The sequence below is a fragment of the Eschrichtius robustus genome, chromosome 11 (genome assembly GCF_028021215.1).
Source record: "Eschrichtius robustus isolate mEscRob2 chromosome 11, mEscRob2.pri, whole genome shotgun sequence".
Lineage (NCBI taxonomy): Eukaryota > Metazoa > Chordata > Mammalia > Artiodactyla > Eschrichtiidae > Eschrichtius > Eschrichtius robustus.
This window is the reverse complement of record NC_090834.1, coordinates 8,957,797-8,978,767: the sequence shown is the minus strand read 5'-3', so window position 1 is coordinate 8,978,767 and position 20,971 is coordinate 8,957,797. Positions and strand designations below refer to the sequence as shown.

The 20,971-nt window shown below is 46.2% G+C and overlaps 1 protein-coding gene across 1 annotated transcript; it reads right to left on the bottom strand.

Moving 5' to 3' along the window:
* Positions 1-707: 707 nt before the first annotated feature.
* Positions 708-20,139, bottom strand: HEPACAM (hepatic and glial cell adhesion molecule). The gene is made up of 7 exons (XM_068555965.1): positions 20,055-20,139; positions 3,877-4,218; positions 2,919-3,200; positions 2,534-2,627; positions 1,950-2,023; positions 1,577-1,647; positions 708-1,013 (listed from the first exon to the last, which is right to left on the bottom strand). The coding sequence occupies exons 1-7, from the start codon at positions 20,137-20,139 to the stop codon at positions 708-710; spliced, it is 1,254 nt and encodes a 417-aa protein (XP_068412066.1).
* Positions 20,140-20,971: the final 832 nt, after the last annotated feature.

Here is a 20,971-nt window from a genome sequence, read left to right as displayed (position 1 = left end):
CCCGGTAGCGGGGCAACGGAATGTATTGTACTTGAGCTCCTCCCTCAGCAACTGGTAGGTAGCGAGATACCATATGCCTGAGAAGGGCGCTCCAAGGCACTGCCTTCACAATGATTCCGTGGACGCTCAGAACAGCCCTGTGTACACCCAGTAAAGGGCATCGGACTTCCCCTTAGTTTAGGACAGTTGTACGTTTGAGTCAAGTGGCCTCTCTAATCTGGGCTTGCCAAAAAAGTTCCCCAGGAACCAGGAGTTCGTTCGGAGGGAAGGGGAATGGGTGGGAAGCGTGAGTGCGCCCTAAGAAGGGCACAGGAGAGTCAAGGGCGTTAGGTTACTGATGTTAGTTTCCATAAGCCCCTCCGGGGATTGGGCCGTAAATTTAATAATCTATATGGTCCTAAAAGGGCACAACCCACACCCACTGAGAACACAACTAAAGAGCCGGGAGCAAACGTAACCCGGTTTCACCGTCGGATCCACCCTCCGCCTTCCCGCCGCGTCCCCCCATCTGCGCATGCTCACAGTCGTCCACGCGCCGGACCCATCGCGCTGGGTGAGGACCTCCCTTGCCCCTCGCCCCTCGCCCCGCGCCCCTCGCCCCTCGCCCCTCGCCCCTCGCCCCTGGCGGGCTGCGGCCCCGCTGCCCTGCCCTCCCCCGGGCCGCGGGCAGCAGTGCGCGGGCGCCTCCCGGGGGCTCCCGAGGAGGCTCAGGCGCTGATCTCCACCGGGCCGGCCTCGTCTTGCTCGCGGATCAGGTGCACGCCGCCCGCAGTCCGCAGTGTGCGCGAGGCGCTGCGCGAGCGGCCGGGCGAGCTCGGGGCCCGGGGCGGCGACGTGTGCGTCCGGCCCGTGGCGGGGGAGCGCGCTGGAGAGCGCGGGTAGCGGCGGGCAGAGCGGCCGGGCAGTCCCGGCGAGCGGCCCGGCACGGCCGGCGACACGGAGTAGCCGGGCGGGCCGGGCTCCGTCGCGCTCCGAGGCTCCGGGGCGGGGTTCTCCTCGGGCTCCGGGGAGTCCTGCAAGGACACGTGCCGCGAGGGGTCAGCGGACAGCCGGCCAGGGCTGGGAGCGCGCCTGCTGTTCCAGGGCGCTGGGAATACCGAGGTGGAGGGGACATAGTCCCCTCCACACTCCGACCGCCTGGAGGGCTGCAGGCGTAGGTCTGTTTTTTCTTGCAACACAGGACACTTAGCGTGGGGCCTGGCACATAATAGGTGCTCATTAAATGTTGAAATGCATTAGTTTGAGTGCTTTGTCCACTTACTCTGCGCCTTCCACCTGCCCTGGACAGCGTGGGACAGAGTTGGTTATGGAATAGTAGGGAAATCACCAGAGACGGTGTCCAAAGACCTGGGTTTGAAGCCTAGATTTGCCACTGATTTACTTGTTTGATCCTGGGCAAGTCATTTCACCCCTGTCAGCCTTATTTTTCTCATCTCTAAAGTGGGGATGACACAAATATTTCTCAGGGTTAGTCTGAGTCCTAGAAAGGTGTATCCATAGGGTATGGCTACGTAACACCAGAACATGGCAGGGGCTGGTGGAGTGTTTGTGGGGCACCCAGCCCGGAGCTGCTTACCTTGTCCTTCAGGATGTAGAGTGCCATGGGGTTCTTCCGCTCCTGCTCTCCACTTCGCGGGAGGGTGTCTGCTGCACGGAGCAAAGAATGGGGTGGCTGGCCCGGGTACAGAGCCCTTTCCACCAGCCAGCACCTACACTCTTTGCTTTGCGATGGCCAGTTAAGGCCATCGGGAAGCCAACCTCCACCAAAGGGTCCGGAATACCTGAGGTCCTACCTTGGCCGCTCCTCTCCCTGCTCTGCAGTCTTCGTGCAGTTGATGGAGGAAGGGGCCCTGCAGAGCTGGCTTCCTTGTCACCCATTTCGGCCTTTTCCCAGCAGCTCACTGATCTGAGTGAAGATGGGACGGGTGAGTGCGTGGCTGGGAGCTCACCTTCTGCTTTCAGGCGGTCATCATTCTGATCCATATATTCCAGGGAGTTTTGCTTCTCCAGCTTCCTCTTCTTCCTGCAAATCAACCCAGCACCCTGTGAACAGAGCTGTCGAGTGTGAGCAGAAGTTCTGGGGGTGAGGACACGGGCAGGATCTGATGGCCATAAACGAGGCCTTGTAACAGGAAGACGGGCTGAGTGCGGTGGGAGGGGGAGTAGTCCAGGGCTTTGGGATGCGTCCCGTCTAGGTTTGCATCCTGAGTCTGTCCCTAGCATTGTGACTGTGGGCAAGTCATTTAACTAATCTGAGTCTCCGGTCGTTATCTGTAAACTGCAGATAATCAAATTTAAAAGTAACACCCTTTAAATTGTTGTCAGGGTTGTGAGCACAGGTTGTCAGGGTTGTGAGCACAGGATGTGGTTCCATATACAACACTTGCAGTGGTAAGATGGATCTCCTGGGAAGAGGTGCGGGGCCCTGGGAGGAAAGGCGTTTAAAGAGACGAAGGAAAGAACAGAGCTTGGGGCTGGGATGGGTTGAAGGATTCAGGTGCTCAGGGAGAGGATCTTGGAGAGTTACCCAGACTTTTTGGAGGGTTTCCAGCAGGCACAGACTGTCACCAGGGTCACAAGGAGGAAGATGCCTCCTGTGGACAAGATTATGTAGAGGGAGCTTCTTCCTAGGGAGAGAGAGGCAGAGAGGTGGGAGAGACTTCAGAGGGGGCAGGGGGTGTGGTGAGGAGAGCTTCCTGCGGCCGAAGGAATAGAAAAGGAACCCCAGGCAGCATGGCTGGCCAGTGGTGGACTTTGCCCAGAGCTCACTTCCCACCTGTGGCTGTCCTCCAGGGAGAGCTGGCCCATCTCTGCCTCTCTCCCCCTCCAGTGGCACTCTGTCTGGGATGTCCTTAGCCTCTCATGGGCACCTGCCTCTCAGGGCTCTGAGTCCCAGGGGAGGGCAGCGGGAGACTCACTGTACACGGTGATCTTGACGGGCAGGCTGCGGCCCTGGCTGATGGGGTTCTCCACCACACAGCTGTACAGGTCGTCGTCCTCCATGAGCACGCGGGTGATGGTGAGCACCTTTTGGTCGGGGGACAGGAGCATCCGCGAGTCGTTGAGGAGGGGCTTGCCGTCCTTCAGCCATGTGTAGCTGGGCTTGGTGCCATTCTCGTGCGAGCAGTTCAGGGTAAAGGCCTCGCTGAGCTCCAGCACCGTGGTCGAAGCCACTAACACCTGGGGCCTCGAAATGGGCACTGAGCCCGGGGGTGGGGGGAGCCTGTGAGCCACAGGCCAAAAAGCATCTCCCTTCCCCTTCTTAACTGCCTACCTTCCAACTCAGTCTGCGGTCTTCAGAGATCATCACTCCAGCTCTTTACCACCATCCATCCACCCATCCATCCATCCATCCACTCACTCATTTATTTACCCACTATTCATTGAACACCTACTGAGCACAGGGAGTACAATGCCGAACAAGACAGCTATGGTCCCTGCCCTCGTGGACCTTCCCTTCCCTTCTTCCCAAATACCTTTCCAAGATGTCTTAAACTGACCCAGCCTGGAAGATATTTTAGTTGGGCTAAGCTTAGGTCCAAATAGGTTCAAATATTGGCTCTGCCACTTACTAGCTGCCTGAACTTATGCCCCAGTTTCCTCATCTGCAAAATGGGGTCCACGATATTAACTATCCCTAGATTATTATGAGCATTACATGAGTCAATATAGGCAAAGCACTTACAATCGTTTCTGGCACACAGTAAGCGCTGTATACGTGTTAGCTATGGCCCATCTGCCAACCTCTAACATTCCAGTTGGCTCACTCCCAAGTGGCTTTTGTGTGGGTTTTCCTGGGGTCTAGCTAATGTACTGGGTGGACGTGGCCCCAGTCCCAGTCACCAGTCCCGCCTCCTTCCCTGCCAGAGACTTTACCATCTACAGTGAGGTTGATGGTCTTCTCCCCAGTGAAGGTGTCATCGGTGATAGAGATCTCAACCTCATAGGTGCCCTCGTCGGCCAGCTGCAGGTCGCTGAGAAGCAGGGAACCGTTTTCAAAGAGGCGGATGCGGTCTCGATAGTCGGGCCGCAGGGTACCAATGACCTCTGTGCCGATGGACTGAACCACGGTCACTGGCTTGTCCCGCTTCAGCTGCCACTTGACAACGGGTTTGTCACTGCTGGTGCTGCTGTACTGCACGGAAAGCAGGGCCGCCCTCCCCACTGTGCCATGGATCAGGCGCACCGGGCTGGTGATGTTCACCCCCTCCAGGGGCTCTGTGAACAGAGACCCACGAGGCGAGGGCAGTGTCAGGCCCTGGCTCCTAACCTCACTCCCATCTTCGAGTCCTCTGGTCTCTCCATGCCTCACCCTTCTGGGCCCTTCACTCCCTGTCAGTCCTTCCGTCGTACCCTTCGACTGTAGCTCTGGCCCCTCCACTCCCCTGTCATCCCTCACACCCACCCCTTTGACCTCAATCCTTCTTCAATCTGGACCTCTGCCTCTGGCAGTTTTCCCCATTGCCTTCCTCTTGAGGAAGATTCCAGCTAACCCATACCTTATGTGGCCCATTTATAGAAATACGTATTGAGACTTCCCCCGTGCCAGGCACTGTTCTATGTCCCCAGGATATATCAGTGAGCAAAACTGACAAACATCCCTACCCCCTGAAGCTTATAGGTCATTAGACCTCAGAGTGAATTTGTCAGATTTTCTCCTTAATTGGGCATTGGGAGAGCGGGGGATGGAGAAAGCATGGAAATGTAGATTCCCAAAGAAAGGAGGGTGTCGTGAGACAGTGCCAGTTAAGGGCAAGTTTAGGGGCCTGAGGACAACTGGACAACTCTCCGGTCATACCAAGAGCCTTCCCTATCCTTGCCCCAGCTGCACGTAGCATCATACTAGGCCTGCCCAGGGCAGAACAGTCCTGGAAATTCACCCAAACTCCAGCCCAATTTGCATCCGCTATGGAAGAGGGATTTGGGACGACGGGTCAAGCAAAAAGCTTGGAGTCAGAAGACCTTGTACGATTGGGCTCCACTGCTTACTGGCTGTGAGAATTTGGGCAAGTCATCCTTCTAGGCCTCACTCTTCTCTTTTAGAAAATAAGGATGATAACGATAACAAGAGCAAGTGTCTTATCCAATTCACAGTGCAAAAGCACGATATGTGTGTCAGTTACTGTGGTGTAGGGGAGAGAACACAGGATAGAGCATCAGAGATCGGGGCCCTATTGTTGACTTAGGACCTGGGAGAAGTTGCTTATCTGTTCGGGGCTCAGATTTCCCACAGGTCAAATGAGTGGTAACGAGATGGTCTCATGGTTTTTTCCAGCCCTGTAGTTAGTTCTGGGATTTTACCATCTTGTCCAATGGCAGCCCCATCCAGAGACACATCTCACATTTCAGAGATCTCTTAGGAACTTTGGGGCCTGAACAGATGCTGCTCGTTGGTGTCACCTGGCCTTGCAGAGCAATACAGCCACCTGAGGGAGGGGTCTTCTGGAGAGGATGTCAGCTAGGAACAGGGCTGAGTTTAGCTGAATAGACACATACATGTCAGGTTCTCTGTCCCTCTGCACCCCCAGCTGCTTCCATTGACTCTCATTGCCTCTGAAGTTCCCTCCTTCTTTCTCACCCCTATTTCCCACTCTGCTACTGCTGCAGTGTAGATTTGGGGAAGGTGAGCTGTACCTTTCCAACCCCTATTCCTCTCCTTGTACCTCGAGGACCCAGACCAAACCAGGAGGCAATGGAACTAAAAGGTTAGTTGTACAGATCGAAGCAAATTTAATTTAAAAACATATCCAGTCCATTTTGGGAGCAAATGCATTGTTAAATAATGAGCTCATCATCTTTGGAAGTGGTCAAGGAAAGGCCAATTGACTGTTCTTTCACCTCTCTGTGCTTCCATTTCCTCCTCTGAATAGTGAGGTGGTGGGACCAGATGATCTCTAGGGGCCTTCTCCACCCTGACATTCTATGATCCATCACCTGTCAAGGATGTTACAATCATAAAACCTTAAGCATGGAAGAGACTACTTTAATGATGAAAGCCACCATATGTATGAATATTATATACTTGTTACTGAGAGGAGTCTCAATTGGCAGGAGTTAGAATGGACAAAATCAACTATCTTCAAATTTTTTAAATTAAAGGTATTTTTGTTCCCACAAAACCTTATAGAAATGGAAAAGAAATGAAATTTAGTTCTAGTTCACCTGATTTGGTCAAAGAGGTGGTGAGGACCAGAGCCCTGTCCTCTCCAATACCTTGGGGGTGCTTCTAGGAATCCTTATGGCTCTGTGTATCAGGCTGAAATTGTTTGGCTACATGATCCTTAAGATTTCTCCAGCTCTTAGTTTCTGTGATTGTTTAGATGGGATTTCCTGCCTTGTATCTGCTAGATCCCAGGCTTGCTTTGATTTAGAAACAAAAGCTTTCAAATTTCCCTGAATAGGCAAATAGGGTTTGGTGTGTGTGACTTGAGGTGGCTCTGAAAAAAATCACTGAGCTTCATTAAAGGCCAGGGTGGGCACATCTACCCCCCTTCCTCAGGACCCAGTCTGAAGCAGTGGGGTTGGCACATGAGAGTGATATATATGCAGAGCCATCCTGGGGTTTAGCAACCCCAAGCACTGAGGTTCCCCTTACCTCCCTCCCGGAGGCTGGACAGTGACAGTCCCAGCCCCAAGAAAAAGTGGAAGGGATTCTCCTCCCCTCTTCTGTCTTCTCTGGCCCTCCCTGAGTTTCCCCATCGTCCACTCTCTTCCATCCCATACAAGGTCCTTCTAGTGCTTTTGTGATGTCTTTCCCCCTTCAAGTCAGCTCTTTCTACCAATTTATTTATTTATTTATTTTGACCACACCGCACAGCATGTGGGATCTTAGTTCCCCGACCAGGGATTGAACCTGTGACCCCTGCATTGGAAGTATGGAGTCCTAACCACAGGACCGCCAGAGAAGTCCCTCTTTCTACCAATTTAAACTTGATTCTTCTGGATAAAAACATTGGAGAAGCTACAGCATGTGGATTGCCCTGGGCCTCACCCTCTTCTAGGTGGATGCCTGTGAACAGGGCCTGCCCATGAGTCGTAGGGATGTATGTAGGTATGTTCATAGTGGAGGGAGCGGTCTTTCTCAGAAGCTGACAAAGAAAGCGTTTTTGCTGAGCAAACACTGGTTCCCAAAACTCGCGCCAAAATCGGAGTTGCTTTTAAGTTCAGGGTCCCACAACTTTCAAGGGACACAGAGAACTGGGACAGGTGCCAAAGCAGGACACAGAAGTGAGGAAATGGCTAACAGTGCAAATAAAAGAGACTGGGACTATTCAACCTTGAGAAACGATTAACTTAATCATCGTCCTCAAGTCTCTGAGGCATCATTATGTAGAAAGTCTCTGTTCCTGCTGGAGGCCGAACAAAAGGAAATTGACCTCGCAGCAAGACGTCCCTATCAATTTAAACGGCCATACCGGATCAGGTAGGTGGCCCTCGTCAAGTAGGATTTTGAACTGCGGTGACACCAAGGAATGTCAAACTTTAAAGTATAAAAATGTACCGAAGAGACACCAAGGGTGCACAGGTGCCGAGGGAGCACCAAGTGAACACACAAAGAGAAGGTAGCCAAGAAGAAAGACTTCAGAAGAAGCCAGCTCTACTAGCATCTTGATCTTGAACTTCAGCCTCCAGAACCGATTGGAACAAAGATGGTGGAGTAGAAGGACGTGCTCTCACTCCCTCTTGTGAGAACACCAGAATCACAACTAGCTGCTGGACAATCATCGACAGGAAGACACTGGAACTCACCAAAAAAGATACCCCACATCCAAAGACAAAGGAGAAGCCACAGTGAGACGGTAGGAGGGGCACAATCACAGTAAAATCAAATCCCATAACTGCTGGGTGGGTGACTCACAGACTGGAGAACACTTATACCACAGAGGTCCACCCACTGGAGTGAAGGTTCTGAGCCCCACGTCAGGCTTCCCAACCTGGGGGTCTGGCAACGGGAGGAGGAATTCCTAGAGAATCAGACTTTGAAGGCTAGTGGGATTTGATTGCAGGACTTCTACAGGACTGGGGAAAACAGAGACTCCACTCTTGGAGGGCATACACAAAGTAGTGTGCGCATCGGGACGCAGGGGAAGGAGCAGTGACCCCAGGGGAGACTGAACGAGACCTACCTGCTAGTGTTGGAGGGTCTCCTGCAGAGGCGGGGGTGGCTGTGGCTCACCGTGGGGACAAGGACACTGGCAGCAGAAGACTGGGAAGTACTCCTTGGCGTGAGCCCTCCCAGAGTCTGCCATTAGCCCCACCAAAGAGCCCAGGTAGGCTCCAGTGTTGGGTTGCCTCAGGCCAAACAACCAACAGGGAGGGTACCCAGCCCCACTCATCAGCAGTCAAACGGATTAAAGTCTAACTGAGCTCTGCCCACCAGAGCAACAGTCAGCTCTACCCACCACCAGTCCCTCCCGTCAGGAGACTTGCACAAGCCTCTTAGATAGCCTCATCCACCAGAGGGCAGACAGCAGAAGCAAGAAGAACTACAATCCTGCAGCCTGTGGAACAAAAACCACATTCACAAAAAGATAGACAAGATGAAAAGGCAGAGGGCTATGTACCAGATGGAGGAACAAGATAAAACCCCAGAAAAACAACTAAATGAAGTGGAGATAGGCAACCTTCCAGAAAAAGAATTCAGAATAATGATAGTGAAGATGATCCAGGACCTTGGAAAAAGAATGGAGGCAAAACTCGAGAAGATGCAAGAAATGTTTAACAAAGACTTAGAAGAATTAAATAACAAACAAACAGAGGTGAACAATACAATAACTGAAATGAAAAATACACTAGAAAGAATCAATAGCAGAATAACTGAGGCAGAAGAACGGATAAGTGACCTGGAAGACAGAATGGTGGAATTCACTGCTGCAGAACAGAATAAAGAAAAAAGAATGAAAAGAAATGAAGACAGCCTAAGAGACCTCTGGGACAGCATGAAACGCAACAACATTCGCATTATAGGGGTCCCAGAAGGAGAAGAGAGAGAGAAAGGACAAGAGAAAATATTTGAAGAGATTATAATTGAAAACTTCCCTAACATGGGAAAGGAAATAGCCACCCAAGTCCAGGAAGTGCAGAGAGTCCCATACAGGATAAACCCAAGGAGAAACACGAGACACATAGTAATCAAATTGGCAAAAATTAAAGACAAAGAAAAATTATTGAAAGCAGCAAGGGAAAAACGACAAATAACAGACAAGGGAACTCCCATAAGGTTAACAGCTGATTTCTCAGCAGAAACTCTACAAGCCAGAAGGGAGTGGCGTGATATACTTAAAATGATGAAAGGGAAGAAGCTACAACAAAGATTACTCTACCCAGCAAGGATCTCATTCAGATTCGATGGAGAAATCAAAACCTTTACAGACAAGCAAAAGCTAAGAGAATACAGCACCACAAAACCAGCTCTACAACAAATGCTAAAGGAACTTCTCTAAGTGGGAAACACAAGAGAAGAAAAGGACCTACAAAAACAAACTCAAAACAATTAAGAAAATGGTCATAGGAACATACATATCGATAATTACCTTAAATGTGAATGCATTAAATGCTCCAACCAAAAGACACAGGCTTGCTGAATGGATACAAAAACAAGACCCATGTATATGATGTCTACAAGAGACCCACTTCAGACCTAGGGACACATACAGACTGAAAGTGAGGGGATGGAAAAAGATATTCCATGCAAATGGAAATCAAAAGAAAGCTGGAGTAGCAATACTCATATCAGATAAAATAGACTTTAACATAAAGAATGTTACAAGAGACAAGGAAGGACACTACATAATGATCAAGGGATCAATCCAAGAAGAAGATATAACAATTATAAACTTATATGTACCCAACATAGGAACACCTCAATACATAAGGCAACTGCTAACAGCTATAAAAGAGGAAATCGACAGTAACACCGTAATAGTGGGGGACGTTAAAACCTCACTTACACCAATGGACAGATCATCCAAACAGAAAATTAACAAGGAAACACAAGCTTTAAATGACACAACAGACCAGATAGGTTTAATTGATATTTATAGGACATTCCATCCAAAAACAGCAGATTTCACTTTCTTCTCAAGTGTGCACGGAACATTCTCCAGGATAGATCACATCTTGGGTCACAAATCAAGCCTCAGTAAATTTAAGAAAATTGAAATCATATCAAGCGTCTTTTTTGACCACAACGCTATGAGATTAGAAATGAATTACGGGGAAAAAAACGTAAAAAACACAAACACATGGAGGCTAAACAATACGTTACTAAATAACCAAGAGTTCACTGAAGAAATCAAAGAGGAAATCAAAAAATACCTAGAGACAAATGACAATGAAAACACGACGATCCAAAACCTATGGGATGCAGCAAAAGCAGTTCTAAGAGGGAAGTTTATAGCAATACAAGCCTACCTCAAGAAACAAGAAAAATCTCAAATAAACAATCTAACCTTACACCTAAAGGAACTAGAGAAAGAAGAACAAACAAAACCCAAAGTTAGCAGAAGGAAAGAAATCATAAAGATCAGAGCAGAAATAAATGAAATAGAAAAAAAGAAAACAATAGCACAGATCAATAAAACTAAAAGCTGGTTCTTTGAGAAGATAAAGAAAATTGATAAACCATTAGCTGGACTCATGAAGAAAAAGAGGGAGAGGACTCAAATCAATAAAATCAGAAATGAAAAAGGAGAAGTTACAACAGACACAGCAGAAATACAAAGCATCCTAAGAGACTACTACAAGCAACTGTATGCCAATAAAATGGACAACCTGGAAAAAATGGACAAATTCCTAGAAAGGTATAACCTTGCAAGACTGAACCAGGAAGAAATAGAAAACATGAACAGACCAATCACAAGTAATGAAATTGAAACTGTGATTTTAAATCTTCCAACAAACAAAAGTCCAGGACCAGATGGCTTCACAGGTGAATTCTATCAAACCTTTCGAGAAGACCTAACACCCATCCTTCTCAAACTCTTCCAAAAAATTGCGGAGGAAGGAACACTCCCAAACTCATTCTATGAGGCCACCATCACCCTGATACCAAAACCAGACAAAGATACTACAAAAAAAGAAAATTACAGACCAATATCACTGATGAATATAGATGCAAAAATCCTCAACAAAATACCAGCAAACAGAATCCAACAACACATTAAAAGGATCATACACCACGATCAAGTGGGATTTATCCCAGGGATGCAAGGATTCTTCAATATACGCAAATCAATCAATGTGATACACCATATTAACAAATTGAAGAATAAAAACCATATGATCATCTCAATAGATGCAGAAAGAGCTTTTGACAAAATTCAACACCTGTTTATGATAAAAACTCTCCAGAAAGTGGGCATAGAGGGAACCTACCTCAACATAATAAAGGCCATATATGACAAACCCACAGCAAACATCATTCTCAATGGTGAAAACCTGAAAGCATTTCCTCTAAGATCAGGAACAAGACAAGGATGTTCACTCTCGCCACTATTATTCAACATAGTTTTGGAAGTCCTAGCCACGGCAATCAGAGAAGAAAAAGAAATAAAAGGAATACAAATTGGAAAAGAAGAAGTAAAACTGTCACTGTTTGCAGATGACATGATACTATACATAGAGAATCCTGAAGAGGCCACCAGAAAACTACTAGAGCTAATGAGTGAATTTGGTAAAGTTGCAGGATACAAAATTAATGCACAGAAATCTCTTGCATTCCTATACACCAATGATGAAAAATGTGAAAGAGAAATTAAGGAAACACTCCCATTTACCATTGCAACAAAACGAATAAAATACCTAGGAATAAATCTACCTAGGGAGACAAAAGACCTGTATGCAGAAAACTAAAAGACACTGATGAAAGAAATTAAAGATGGTACCAACAGATGGAGAGATATACCATGCTCTTGGATTGGAAGAATCAATATTGTGAAAATGACTATAGTACCCAAAGCAATCTACAGATTCAATGCAATCCCTATCAAATTACCAATGGCTTTTTTTACAGAACTAGAACAAAAAATCTTAAAATTTGTATGGAGACACAAAAGATCCCGAATAGCCAAAGCAGTCTTGAGGGAAAAAAATGGAGCTGGAGGAATCAGACTCCCTGACTTCAGACTATAATACAAAGCTTCAGTAATCAAGACAATATGGTGCTGGCACAAAAACAGAAACATAGATCAATGGAACAAGATAGAAAGCCCAGAGATAAACCCACTCACCTATGGTCAACTAATCTATGACAAAGGAGGCAAGGATATACAATGGAGAAAAGACAGTCTCTTCAATAAGTGGTGCTGGGAAAATTGGACAGCTCCATGTAAAAGAGTGAAATTAGAACACTCCTTAACACCATACACAAAAATAAACTCAAAATGGATTAGAGACCTAAATGTAAGACCGGACAGTATAAAACTCTTAGAGGAAAACATAGGAAGAACACTCTTTGACATGAATCACAGCAAGATCTTTTTTGATCCACCTCCTAGAGTAATGGAAGTAAAAACAAAAATAAACAAATGGGACCTAATGAAACTTCAAAGCTTTTGCACAGCAAAGGAAACCATAAACAAGACGAAAAGACAACCCTCAGAGTGGGAGAAAATATTTGCAAATGAATCAGCGGACAAAGGATTAATCTCCAAAATATATAAACAGCTCATGCAGTTCAATATTAAAAAAACAAGCAACCCAATCAAAAAATGGGCAGAAGACCTAAACAGACATTTCTCCAAAGAGGACATACAGATGGCCAACAAGCACATGAAAAGCTGCTCAACATCACTAATTATTAGAGAAATGCAAATCAAAACTACAATGAGGTATCACCTCACACCAGTTAGAATGGGCATCATCAGAAAATCTACAAACAACAAATGCTGGAGAGGGTGTGGAGAAAAGGGAACCCTCTTGCACTGTTGGTGGGAATGTAAATTGATACAGCCACTGTGGAGAACAGTATGGAGGTTCCTTAAAGAACTAAAAATAAAATTGCCATATGACCCAGCAATCCCACTACTGGGCACATACCCAGACAAAACCATAATTCAAAAGGACACATGCACCCCAATGTTCATTGCAGCACTGTTTACAATAGCCAGGTCATGGAAGCAACCTAAATGCCCATCGACAGACGAATGGATACAGAAGTTGTGGTACATATATACAATGGAATATTACTCAGCCATAAAAAGGAACGAAATTGGGTCATTTGTTGAGACGTGGATGGATCTAGAGACTGTCATACAGAGTGAAGTAAGCCAGAAAGAGAAAAACAAATATCGTATATTAACGCATATATGTGGAACCTAGAAAAATGGTACAGATGAACCAGTTTGCAGGGCAGAAATTGAGACACAGATGTAGAGAACAAACGTATGGACGCCAAGGGGGGAAAGCGGCGGGGGTGTGGGGGTGGTGGTGGTGTGATGAATTGGGCGATTGGGATTGACATGTATACACTGATGTGTATTAAACTGATGACTAATAAGAATCTGCTGTATAAAAAAATAAATAAAATAAAATTCAAAAAAAAATAAAATGCTACAAAAAAATAGAATGTACCTACCAGTAGCCTTGGGGTCCCTTAATAGCCTCTTCCTTTAAAGAAACCATCGTCTACTCATTTTCATGTGATCCTTTTTGCTGGGCAAAGGTTTTCTTTTACCAGTGTTTGCCGTCAATTTACCTTTTAAAAGTATCAGTGAGATAGTGCGAAACGTATTACACCTAATCTGTACACTCTGATACCACGGACTGCAGTTAAATCCCTTTTTATCTGAAGGGCTTTTTGTTTTGTTTGGATATGTCTCCACAAGGAAGTCCCTCTTTCCCTTTGGCTAGTATAGATACCCTTGTCTGGGCTTTCTCCAGCTCTATTATTTCTTTTTTTGAGATGTGGTAACCAGAACTGCATACAGTAACCCAAGGGCAGCACCCAGCGTGGTTTTCAAAGAGGAAAAAGTATTGCTTTCCACTTTTCATTTTTAATATTCTTCTTAATGAATTAATAATAAAGGATATTAAATGCTCTGAGAAAACAACCCCCCTCCTCTGTCCCTACTATACAGGGCCTTCACTGTTGGGGTTATTGTATTGTATTCTTATGCTGTTACCACGCTGAGGCCTACAAAACTGTGAAATCATTTTAAGTGTCAGTCACTCAGGAATATAAGAGAAAACCAGGAAACGGAAATTGTGAAGAAGGCCCTTGGGATCCAGGAAGAGAAGGATAGCTTTTTTTCTACACTGTACAGAGTGTAGATGTTCAGTAATGTGTACCTAGCTAATAAGTGTTAATATGACACACAGAGATTTACCGTGTTTTGGATTGGAATAATCATTATTGTTAAGCTGTCATATCTCCCAAGCTGACTTATAAATTTAAGACAATGCCAGTCAAAATCCCAGGAGGTTTACTTTGTGATATTGGCACAAGGATAGACAAATAGATCAATGGAACAGAATAGAGTCCAAAAACAGACTTAAACATGATAGTTTGACTTTTTTCTTTTTTTGGCTGCGAGGCTTGTGGGATCTTAGTTCCTGACCAGGGATCGAACCCGTGCCCCCTGCAGTAGGAGCATGGAGTCCTAACCACTGGACCGCCAGGGAACTCCCTGATTGCTTGACTTATGACACAGGTGACACTGCAGTGAAGTGGAGAAAGAATTTTTTTTTTCTTTTTAATAAATAGTGCTGGGCCACATAGGAAAAAAAAAAGAATCTTGACCCTTATCTCACATCTCACACAAATAGCAATTCTAGGTAGATTGTAGATCTAAGTGTGAAAGGTAAAACAATGTTTTAAAAAGAAAACATAGCATAATATCTCCATGACTTGAGGGAAGACACAGATTTTTTGACAGGACAGAAAAGCGGTACCCATAAAAGAAGAAAATGATACACTGGACACAATAAAATTAAGAGTTTCTGTTCATCAAAAGATACCATTAAGAGAGTGAAAAGGCAAGCTGTACAGTGGGAGATAGTTGTAATACATATATCCTATAAACGACTCATATCCAACATATATATTTTAAACTCCTACAAATTACTACTTTAACAAAATCCAGGAATCTCAATAGAAAGTGGGCAAAAGACTTGGAACAGGTACCTCACATAAAAGGATTTCCAAATGGCTAATAAGTATATGAAAAAGACAACTTCATTAATCATCATAGAAACGCAATTTCCCTGGTGGCGCAGTGGTTAAGAATATGCCTGCCAATGCAGGGGACACAGGTTCCAGCCCTGGTCAGGGAAGATCCCACATGCTGCGGAGCAACTAAGCCCGTGTGCCACAGTTACTGAGCCTGCGCCCTAGAGCCCGTGAACCACAACTACTGAAGCCCACGTGCCTAGAGCCTGTGCTCCGCAACAAGAAAAGCCATCGCAATGAGAACCCCGCGCACCGCAACGAAGAGTAGCCCCCGCTCACCGCAACTAGAGAAAGCCCGCACGCAGCAACGAAGACCCAACGCAGCCAAAAATACATAAATTTTAAAAATAAAAAAAAAATGCAATTTTAAACCATAATTTGATGCCACCTCATACTAGGATAGCTAAAATGAAAAAGAGAAGATTCAATTATTGGTGAATATATGGAACATCTGGAACTCTCAGTCACTGCTGGTGGGAAGGTAGATTGATACAACCACTTTTGAAAACTCTGGCTATGTCTACTAAGTCTAACCACACACGTATAACTCAGCAAATTCTACTCCTGGGTATGTCTGTTCACCAAAAGACATCCACTAGAATGTTTTAACAACTCTATGCATAAAGGCCCAAACTGTAAACAACCAAAGTGTCTATCAAAGTTCAATAGATAAATTGTGGTAAATTCATACAATGGAATATTCTATAGCACTGAGACCAAACAAGTTATAATTTTAACAACAAAATGCATGAATCTTACAAATTTGGTGCTCATTGAAAGAAGCCAGGCATAAAAGAATGCATACGTATAATTCCATTTTTATGACGTTCAAAGACATGCAAAATTAATCCGTATTAGAAGTTAGGACACCACTGTGACCCTGAGGGGAAGGCAATAGTAACAGAAATAGTATGGGGGTGCTTCCGAGGTGCTGAAATGTTCTTTTTCTTGGTCTTGGGGGCTGATTAAATGGGTCTGTTCACTACGTAAAGGTTTATAAAACTGTATCCTTATGCAAAACGCATGTTCCTGTACGTAATTTTCAATTGCAATTAAAAAAAAAAAAAAAAAAAAAAGACAGCACCTACAATGTGAAGGTCATCTTAGGACTAGAAGGGTGGAAACCAGGCAAGGGACTTCTTCCTATTGGGTCCGTAGAGGATGGGCTGGCTCTAGGAACCCAGAGAGTAACATCTTGCAAATCAGATTATGTAGATTTATGGCATGTTGTGTTTATGTCTGTAAATTAGTATCCTAGCCTCTAGAAAAGCCTTGTTTGAATGTTCCAGGAATAGGGCTGTGATGAATTTAGGAAAGCCTCATTAGGCCATAGTAGGTTCAGAGCACTAAGTGTTACCTTGCCTGAGGCTAGTTTGGGGATTGCTGCCATAAGGGAGTATGGCAAGGGATTACGGTAAATCTCTGGGAGCCAGGGCCACATGGTCCAGCCCCCCTTTTAGTGCCAATCTTAAAACTACATTTCCCAGCCTCCCTTGCAATTAATTATGCTACTACTGATTTCTAGCCAATAATACTAGTAAAAGTGGTAGACACCATTTATAGGCTGATTTAGAAAAACCTCCCTCCTTTTTTTTTTTAATCCCCTACCTGAAAGAAATGAAGATAAATCTCAGACTGACCATTGGAAACACATGTCAAAGTTGATAGCACTCCATCAGCTTGGTCCCTGAGAAACCTCATGGAACAGAGTCTTTCCTCATCCCAGACCTAGCCTGAAACGGCACTAACTACTCCATGGTTAATGCCAGGAGGACTTAAATTTTGGAATTTATTTGTCACAGAAGCTGACATTTTCCTCATAGATTGAGGATGGCAGAAATTCCTTATAGAATCTCAGCTCTTCATTGCTCTTGAGTCCACAGCAGTACAATGGCCTGACCCTGCACTTACCTCTTACCTGTCATAGATTGTAACTAATATCTTATTAGCATAGTTTATATTTAGAATTTTTTTGTTATACTTTTTTTTTTTTTTTTTTTTTTGGCCGAGCCACGTGGCATGCCGGATCTTAGTTCCTTGACCGGTGATTGAACCCATGCCCCCTGCAGTGGAAGCATGGAGTCTTAACCGCTGGACCGCCAGGGAAGTCCCTTGTTATATAATCCTTATTAAGTTCCATTTTCCCTCACAGAAGATCCTTTGTGACCGTTTTTTTTTTTTTGCCTAATCACACTGACTGACAAGATCTTTCTATATATTTTTTTCTTTACCATATGATGACCTGAAAGAGCTTAGGGACATCTCTGATTTGTATAATTCATTGTGCACTTCCTATTCCCAATTCACTGCCTCCATACCCTCAGCTCTCATTTCCTCAACTCATTGTAATTTCCGCTGAGACTGCTCTCACCAAGGCTAATGGTAACCTCTTTTATCTTTTTAAAAATAAATTTATTTATTTATTTATTTTTGGCTGTGTAGGGTCTTCGTTGCTGCACGTGGGCTTTCTCTAGTTGTGGAGAGCAGGGGCTACTCTTCGTTGCGGTGCGCAGGCTTCTCATTGCAGTGGCTTCTCTTGTCGCGGAGCACGGGCTCTAGGTGCAAGGGCTTCAGTAGTTGTGGCACATGGGCTCGGTAGTTGTGGTGCATGGGCTTAGTTGTTCCATGGCATGCGGGATCTTCCTGGACCAGGGCTCGAACCCGTGTACCCCTGCACTGGCAGACGGATTCTTAACCACTGCACCACCAGGTAAATCCCTAATGGTAACCTTTTAATTGGCATATCCAATGGGCTCTTTCAGGTCCTTATTATACTGGGTTCCTTGATACATTTGATGATGATTCTCCGGGAAACTCCCAACTCCCTTCACTTTCTGGATACCACAGTCTTCCAGGTCTCCCTCTGTGCCTCTGATTGTTCCTTCTGGGTCTCCTCAATGGGCTTTATTCTCTGCCTTCCTCTGCAAATCTTGGGGTTCCTCAATGTTCCATATTTAGCTCATTTTCTCCTCCAAGGTAATGTTTATTCATTCTCATTGTTTTAAATCTCACCTCTTGGCTGACAGTTTGCAAACGCTTCTCTCCAACCCTCCAGCTTTAGGTTATTCAACATTTTCCCACAAATGTCTCATAGGCATTTCAACCTCAATGTGAGTAACACTGGTTATCATATCTCCCAACCTTGCCCCATTTTTTAAATTTATGGTTTCACACAGAAACCCTACCTCCTTCTCTAGATCGTTTCACTTCCTGTAAATCACTAGGTCCTGACATTCCCTCCAAAATATTATCTCAACATCCCTCACTCCCCCTCTCTTTGTTCGAATTCCAGCCCAGGTCATTTCTCTCCTGAACTATTGCAATAGCCTCGCTATGGTTTGACTTGTGTCCCCTAAAATTCATATCTTGAAGTCCTAACCCCAAGTATCTCAGAATGTGACCTTATTTTGCAGTGTGGTCATTGCCAAGGTAATAAGCTAAGATGAGGTCATGCTGGAGTGAGGTGGGCCCCTAATCGAAGATGACTGGTGTCCTTTTAAAAAGGAGAAAGTTGGATATACACACAAGCACAGGGGAGAATGCCATGTGAAGATTAAAGTTAATCTGTCACAGCCAAGGAACTCCCAGAAGCCAGCAGAGAGGGCTGGAACAGAACCTTCCCTAGGGCCTTCAGAGGGAGCACAGCTTTGCCAACACCTTGATCTTGAACTTTTAGCCTCCAGAACTGTGAGACAATACATTTCTGCTGTTGAAGCCACCCAGTCTGTGGTTCCAGCAAATGGATACAGGCTTCCTTTCCTATCTTGCTTGCCTACAGTTTCACCTCCAACGCCTCACTGCAGAGTGAGGGATCTGAGCTATACTCTGGCCCTGCTGGTTCCCAGATTAAAAACCATTCAACGTCCTCCCCCGCTCCCATTGTTTGCAAATTATATTACAGTTTCCTTAGCAGGGTTTACCAGTCTCACCTAACTCCATCCACACTTTCCTCTCCAGCAGCGGGGACTGGCTGGGCTGCTCCTGACATGTGATACCATTTCACGCTGTTGACCTTGGCCCATTTTCCCAACTATAATGCTCACTCCCACACCTACCTGTTTTTCTCATCTTTTAAAATTCAGTGCAGACATTCCCAGGAAACCTCCCCTGATAGTCCCCCACTCCCATCCTGTACCACCAGCACCAGCTTCCTGATGGGGTAGGTGACCTCTCTCTGATTCTTGGAACCCTCTGCCTCTCTGACTCATAGTAGTTTCTGCATTTTATTAAAATGATCTCTGCATCTTATTTGCCCCACTAAATTGTGAATTCCTAGGCTCTCTGGAATAGCGTGTGTGTGTGTGTGCGCATGTGTGTGTGCACATAAGCACATGTATTTCAAATAAGATCATTTCTCCAAGGAGTTGGTAGGGGGAGGTAGGTGTCTATGGCGCGTGTGTTATGCATAGGTTGGTGTTACTCTCCCAAACCAGGAGGCTTATCATCTCCAAAGCTTCTTTCATCTCCCTTGTTATTTTACGCTCAGAGAAGCCAGGGTGGCGGTTGGGGAGGCACAAAACCAAGATTTCCCCACCCCTCCAAGGCCCACCATAGTCCCTCGGAAGGAATGCCGGACTGGCCCACGCCAACAAGACATCCCATCAGAAACGGCTCATTGCCCTCCATCTAATGTACTGAATGCCGTGGGAGCTGCAAAGTCATGCGGGCTTTGGGGGGTGGGGGGCAGGGGCCGGGCAGGAGGCACACAGAATGAAGAAATACATTCAACACGAATGCCTGAATTCACTGAGACGCTTCCCACGGCGGCTGAGCATTCTCCCCTCCTCCCGCCCCAGAGGCATTCTGGCCCTCAGCTCTCCCCTCCCTCTCCTTGGAAAGCCCCAGGTCCCTTCTCCAGACCCTGTCTTACCCTCCGGTCTCCTACCTGTCTGGATCAGAAGCAGGTAGAGAAAAGGAGTGAGGCGCAGGGCACTGAAGGCTCTGGACAGGGCTTCCCTTTCTCTCTTCATTTTGGGTGGCGTTCTCCAGCTCTGGTGCACACAATTAGCATGATTTCTCCACTCTGGGCACGTCCCTTTGTACCACTCGGAGTTTCTCTGCCCGAACACAACCCTGCCAAGTTCCCTCTGAATACACAGAGCTCTGTGTGTTGCTGGACTTGTTCTTTCCTCTCTTTCAGACCTGGCATTTTCTAGTTTCAAAGCCCTACATCCCGGGTTCGGAGGAGGGTATCTGCTTGGGAGATAATCTCCAGCACAGGGTTCAGTCTGATGGGTCCCAGCAGCCTAGCAGTTCTTTGCCCAGCTGCGCTGAGCCCCACTGCCAGGGGGAGATGAGGATTTGGGCTCAATGAAGGAACTGGGCTGGGACACACACTAAACTGGACCTTGTGCATCCCAACCTGTCCTATCTCCACCTCACGCTCCCTGTTCCTGCGAAGGAGGGTGTGTGCCAGGGACACACCTCCAATAAGCTCTGAAAATGGAGGGAGAGGAGCTTTTCAAAAGCTGGGGAATGAGAGATTCCAGAAACTGCTGAAGAAATGGAAAACTTCTGTTCCACCCCAAAGAAAGAAGATTGGAATATGGCTTGAATTCTATTATTTTCATACCGGTCCTGGTCCTGCTTGGGCTTCTCTCTCCTATCATAGAATCACGTAGTTGCTGGGGACCTTTCTCCAGAAGCTACTCTGCTCATTCCCCAGCCTCCAGCCCATTTTCTAGAACATGTCAGAGCAAAGATGAAGGTAATAGCCCAAGAGCCTGGGGTTCTGTCACCAGCTACAGCCCAGCCGTTTCCTCAAGTCTTGAGGCGTGATGAAGAGAGACACCCCAGCTCTAC

What these genes read in the sequence shown, in the direction of transcription:
- HEPACAM (XM_068555965.1), bottom strand. Translation starts at nt 20,139, where the DNA reads ATGAAGAGAGAAAGGGAAGCCCTGTCCAGAGCCTTCAGTGCCCTGCGC. An exon ending in CATCAACCTCACTGTAGATG is followed by an intron (nt 3,201 to 3,876) that starts GTAAAGTCTCTG and finishes CCCCGGGCTCAG; the next exon opens with TGCCCATTTCGAGGCCCCAG. An exon ending in TGACCGCCTGAAAGCAGAAG is followed by an intron (nt 1,648 to 1,949) that starts GTGAGCTCCCAG and finishes TGCTCCGTGCAG; the next exon opens with CAGACACCCTCCCGCGAAGT.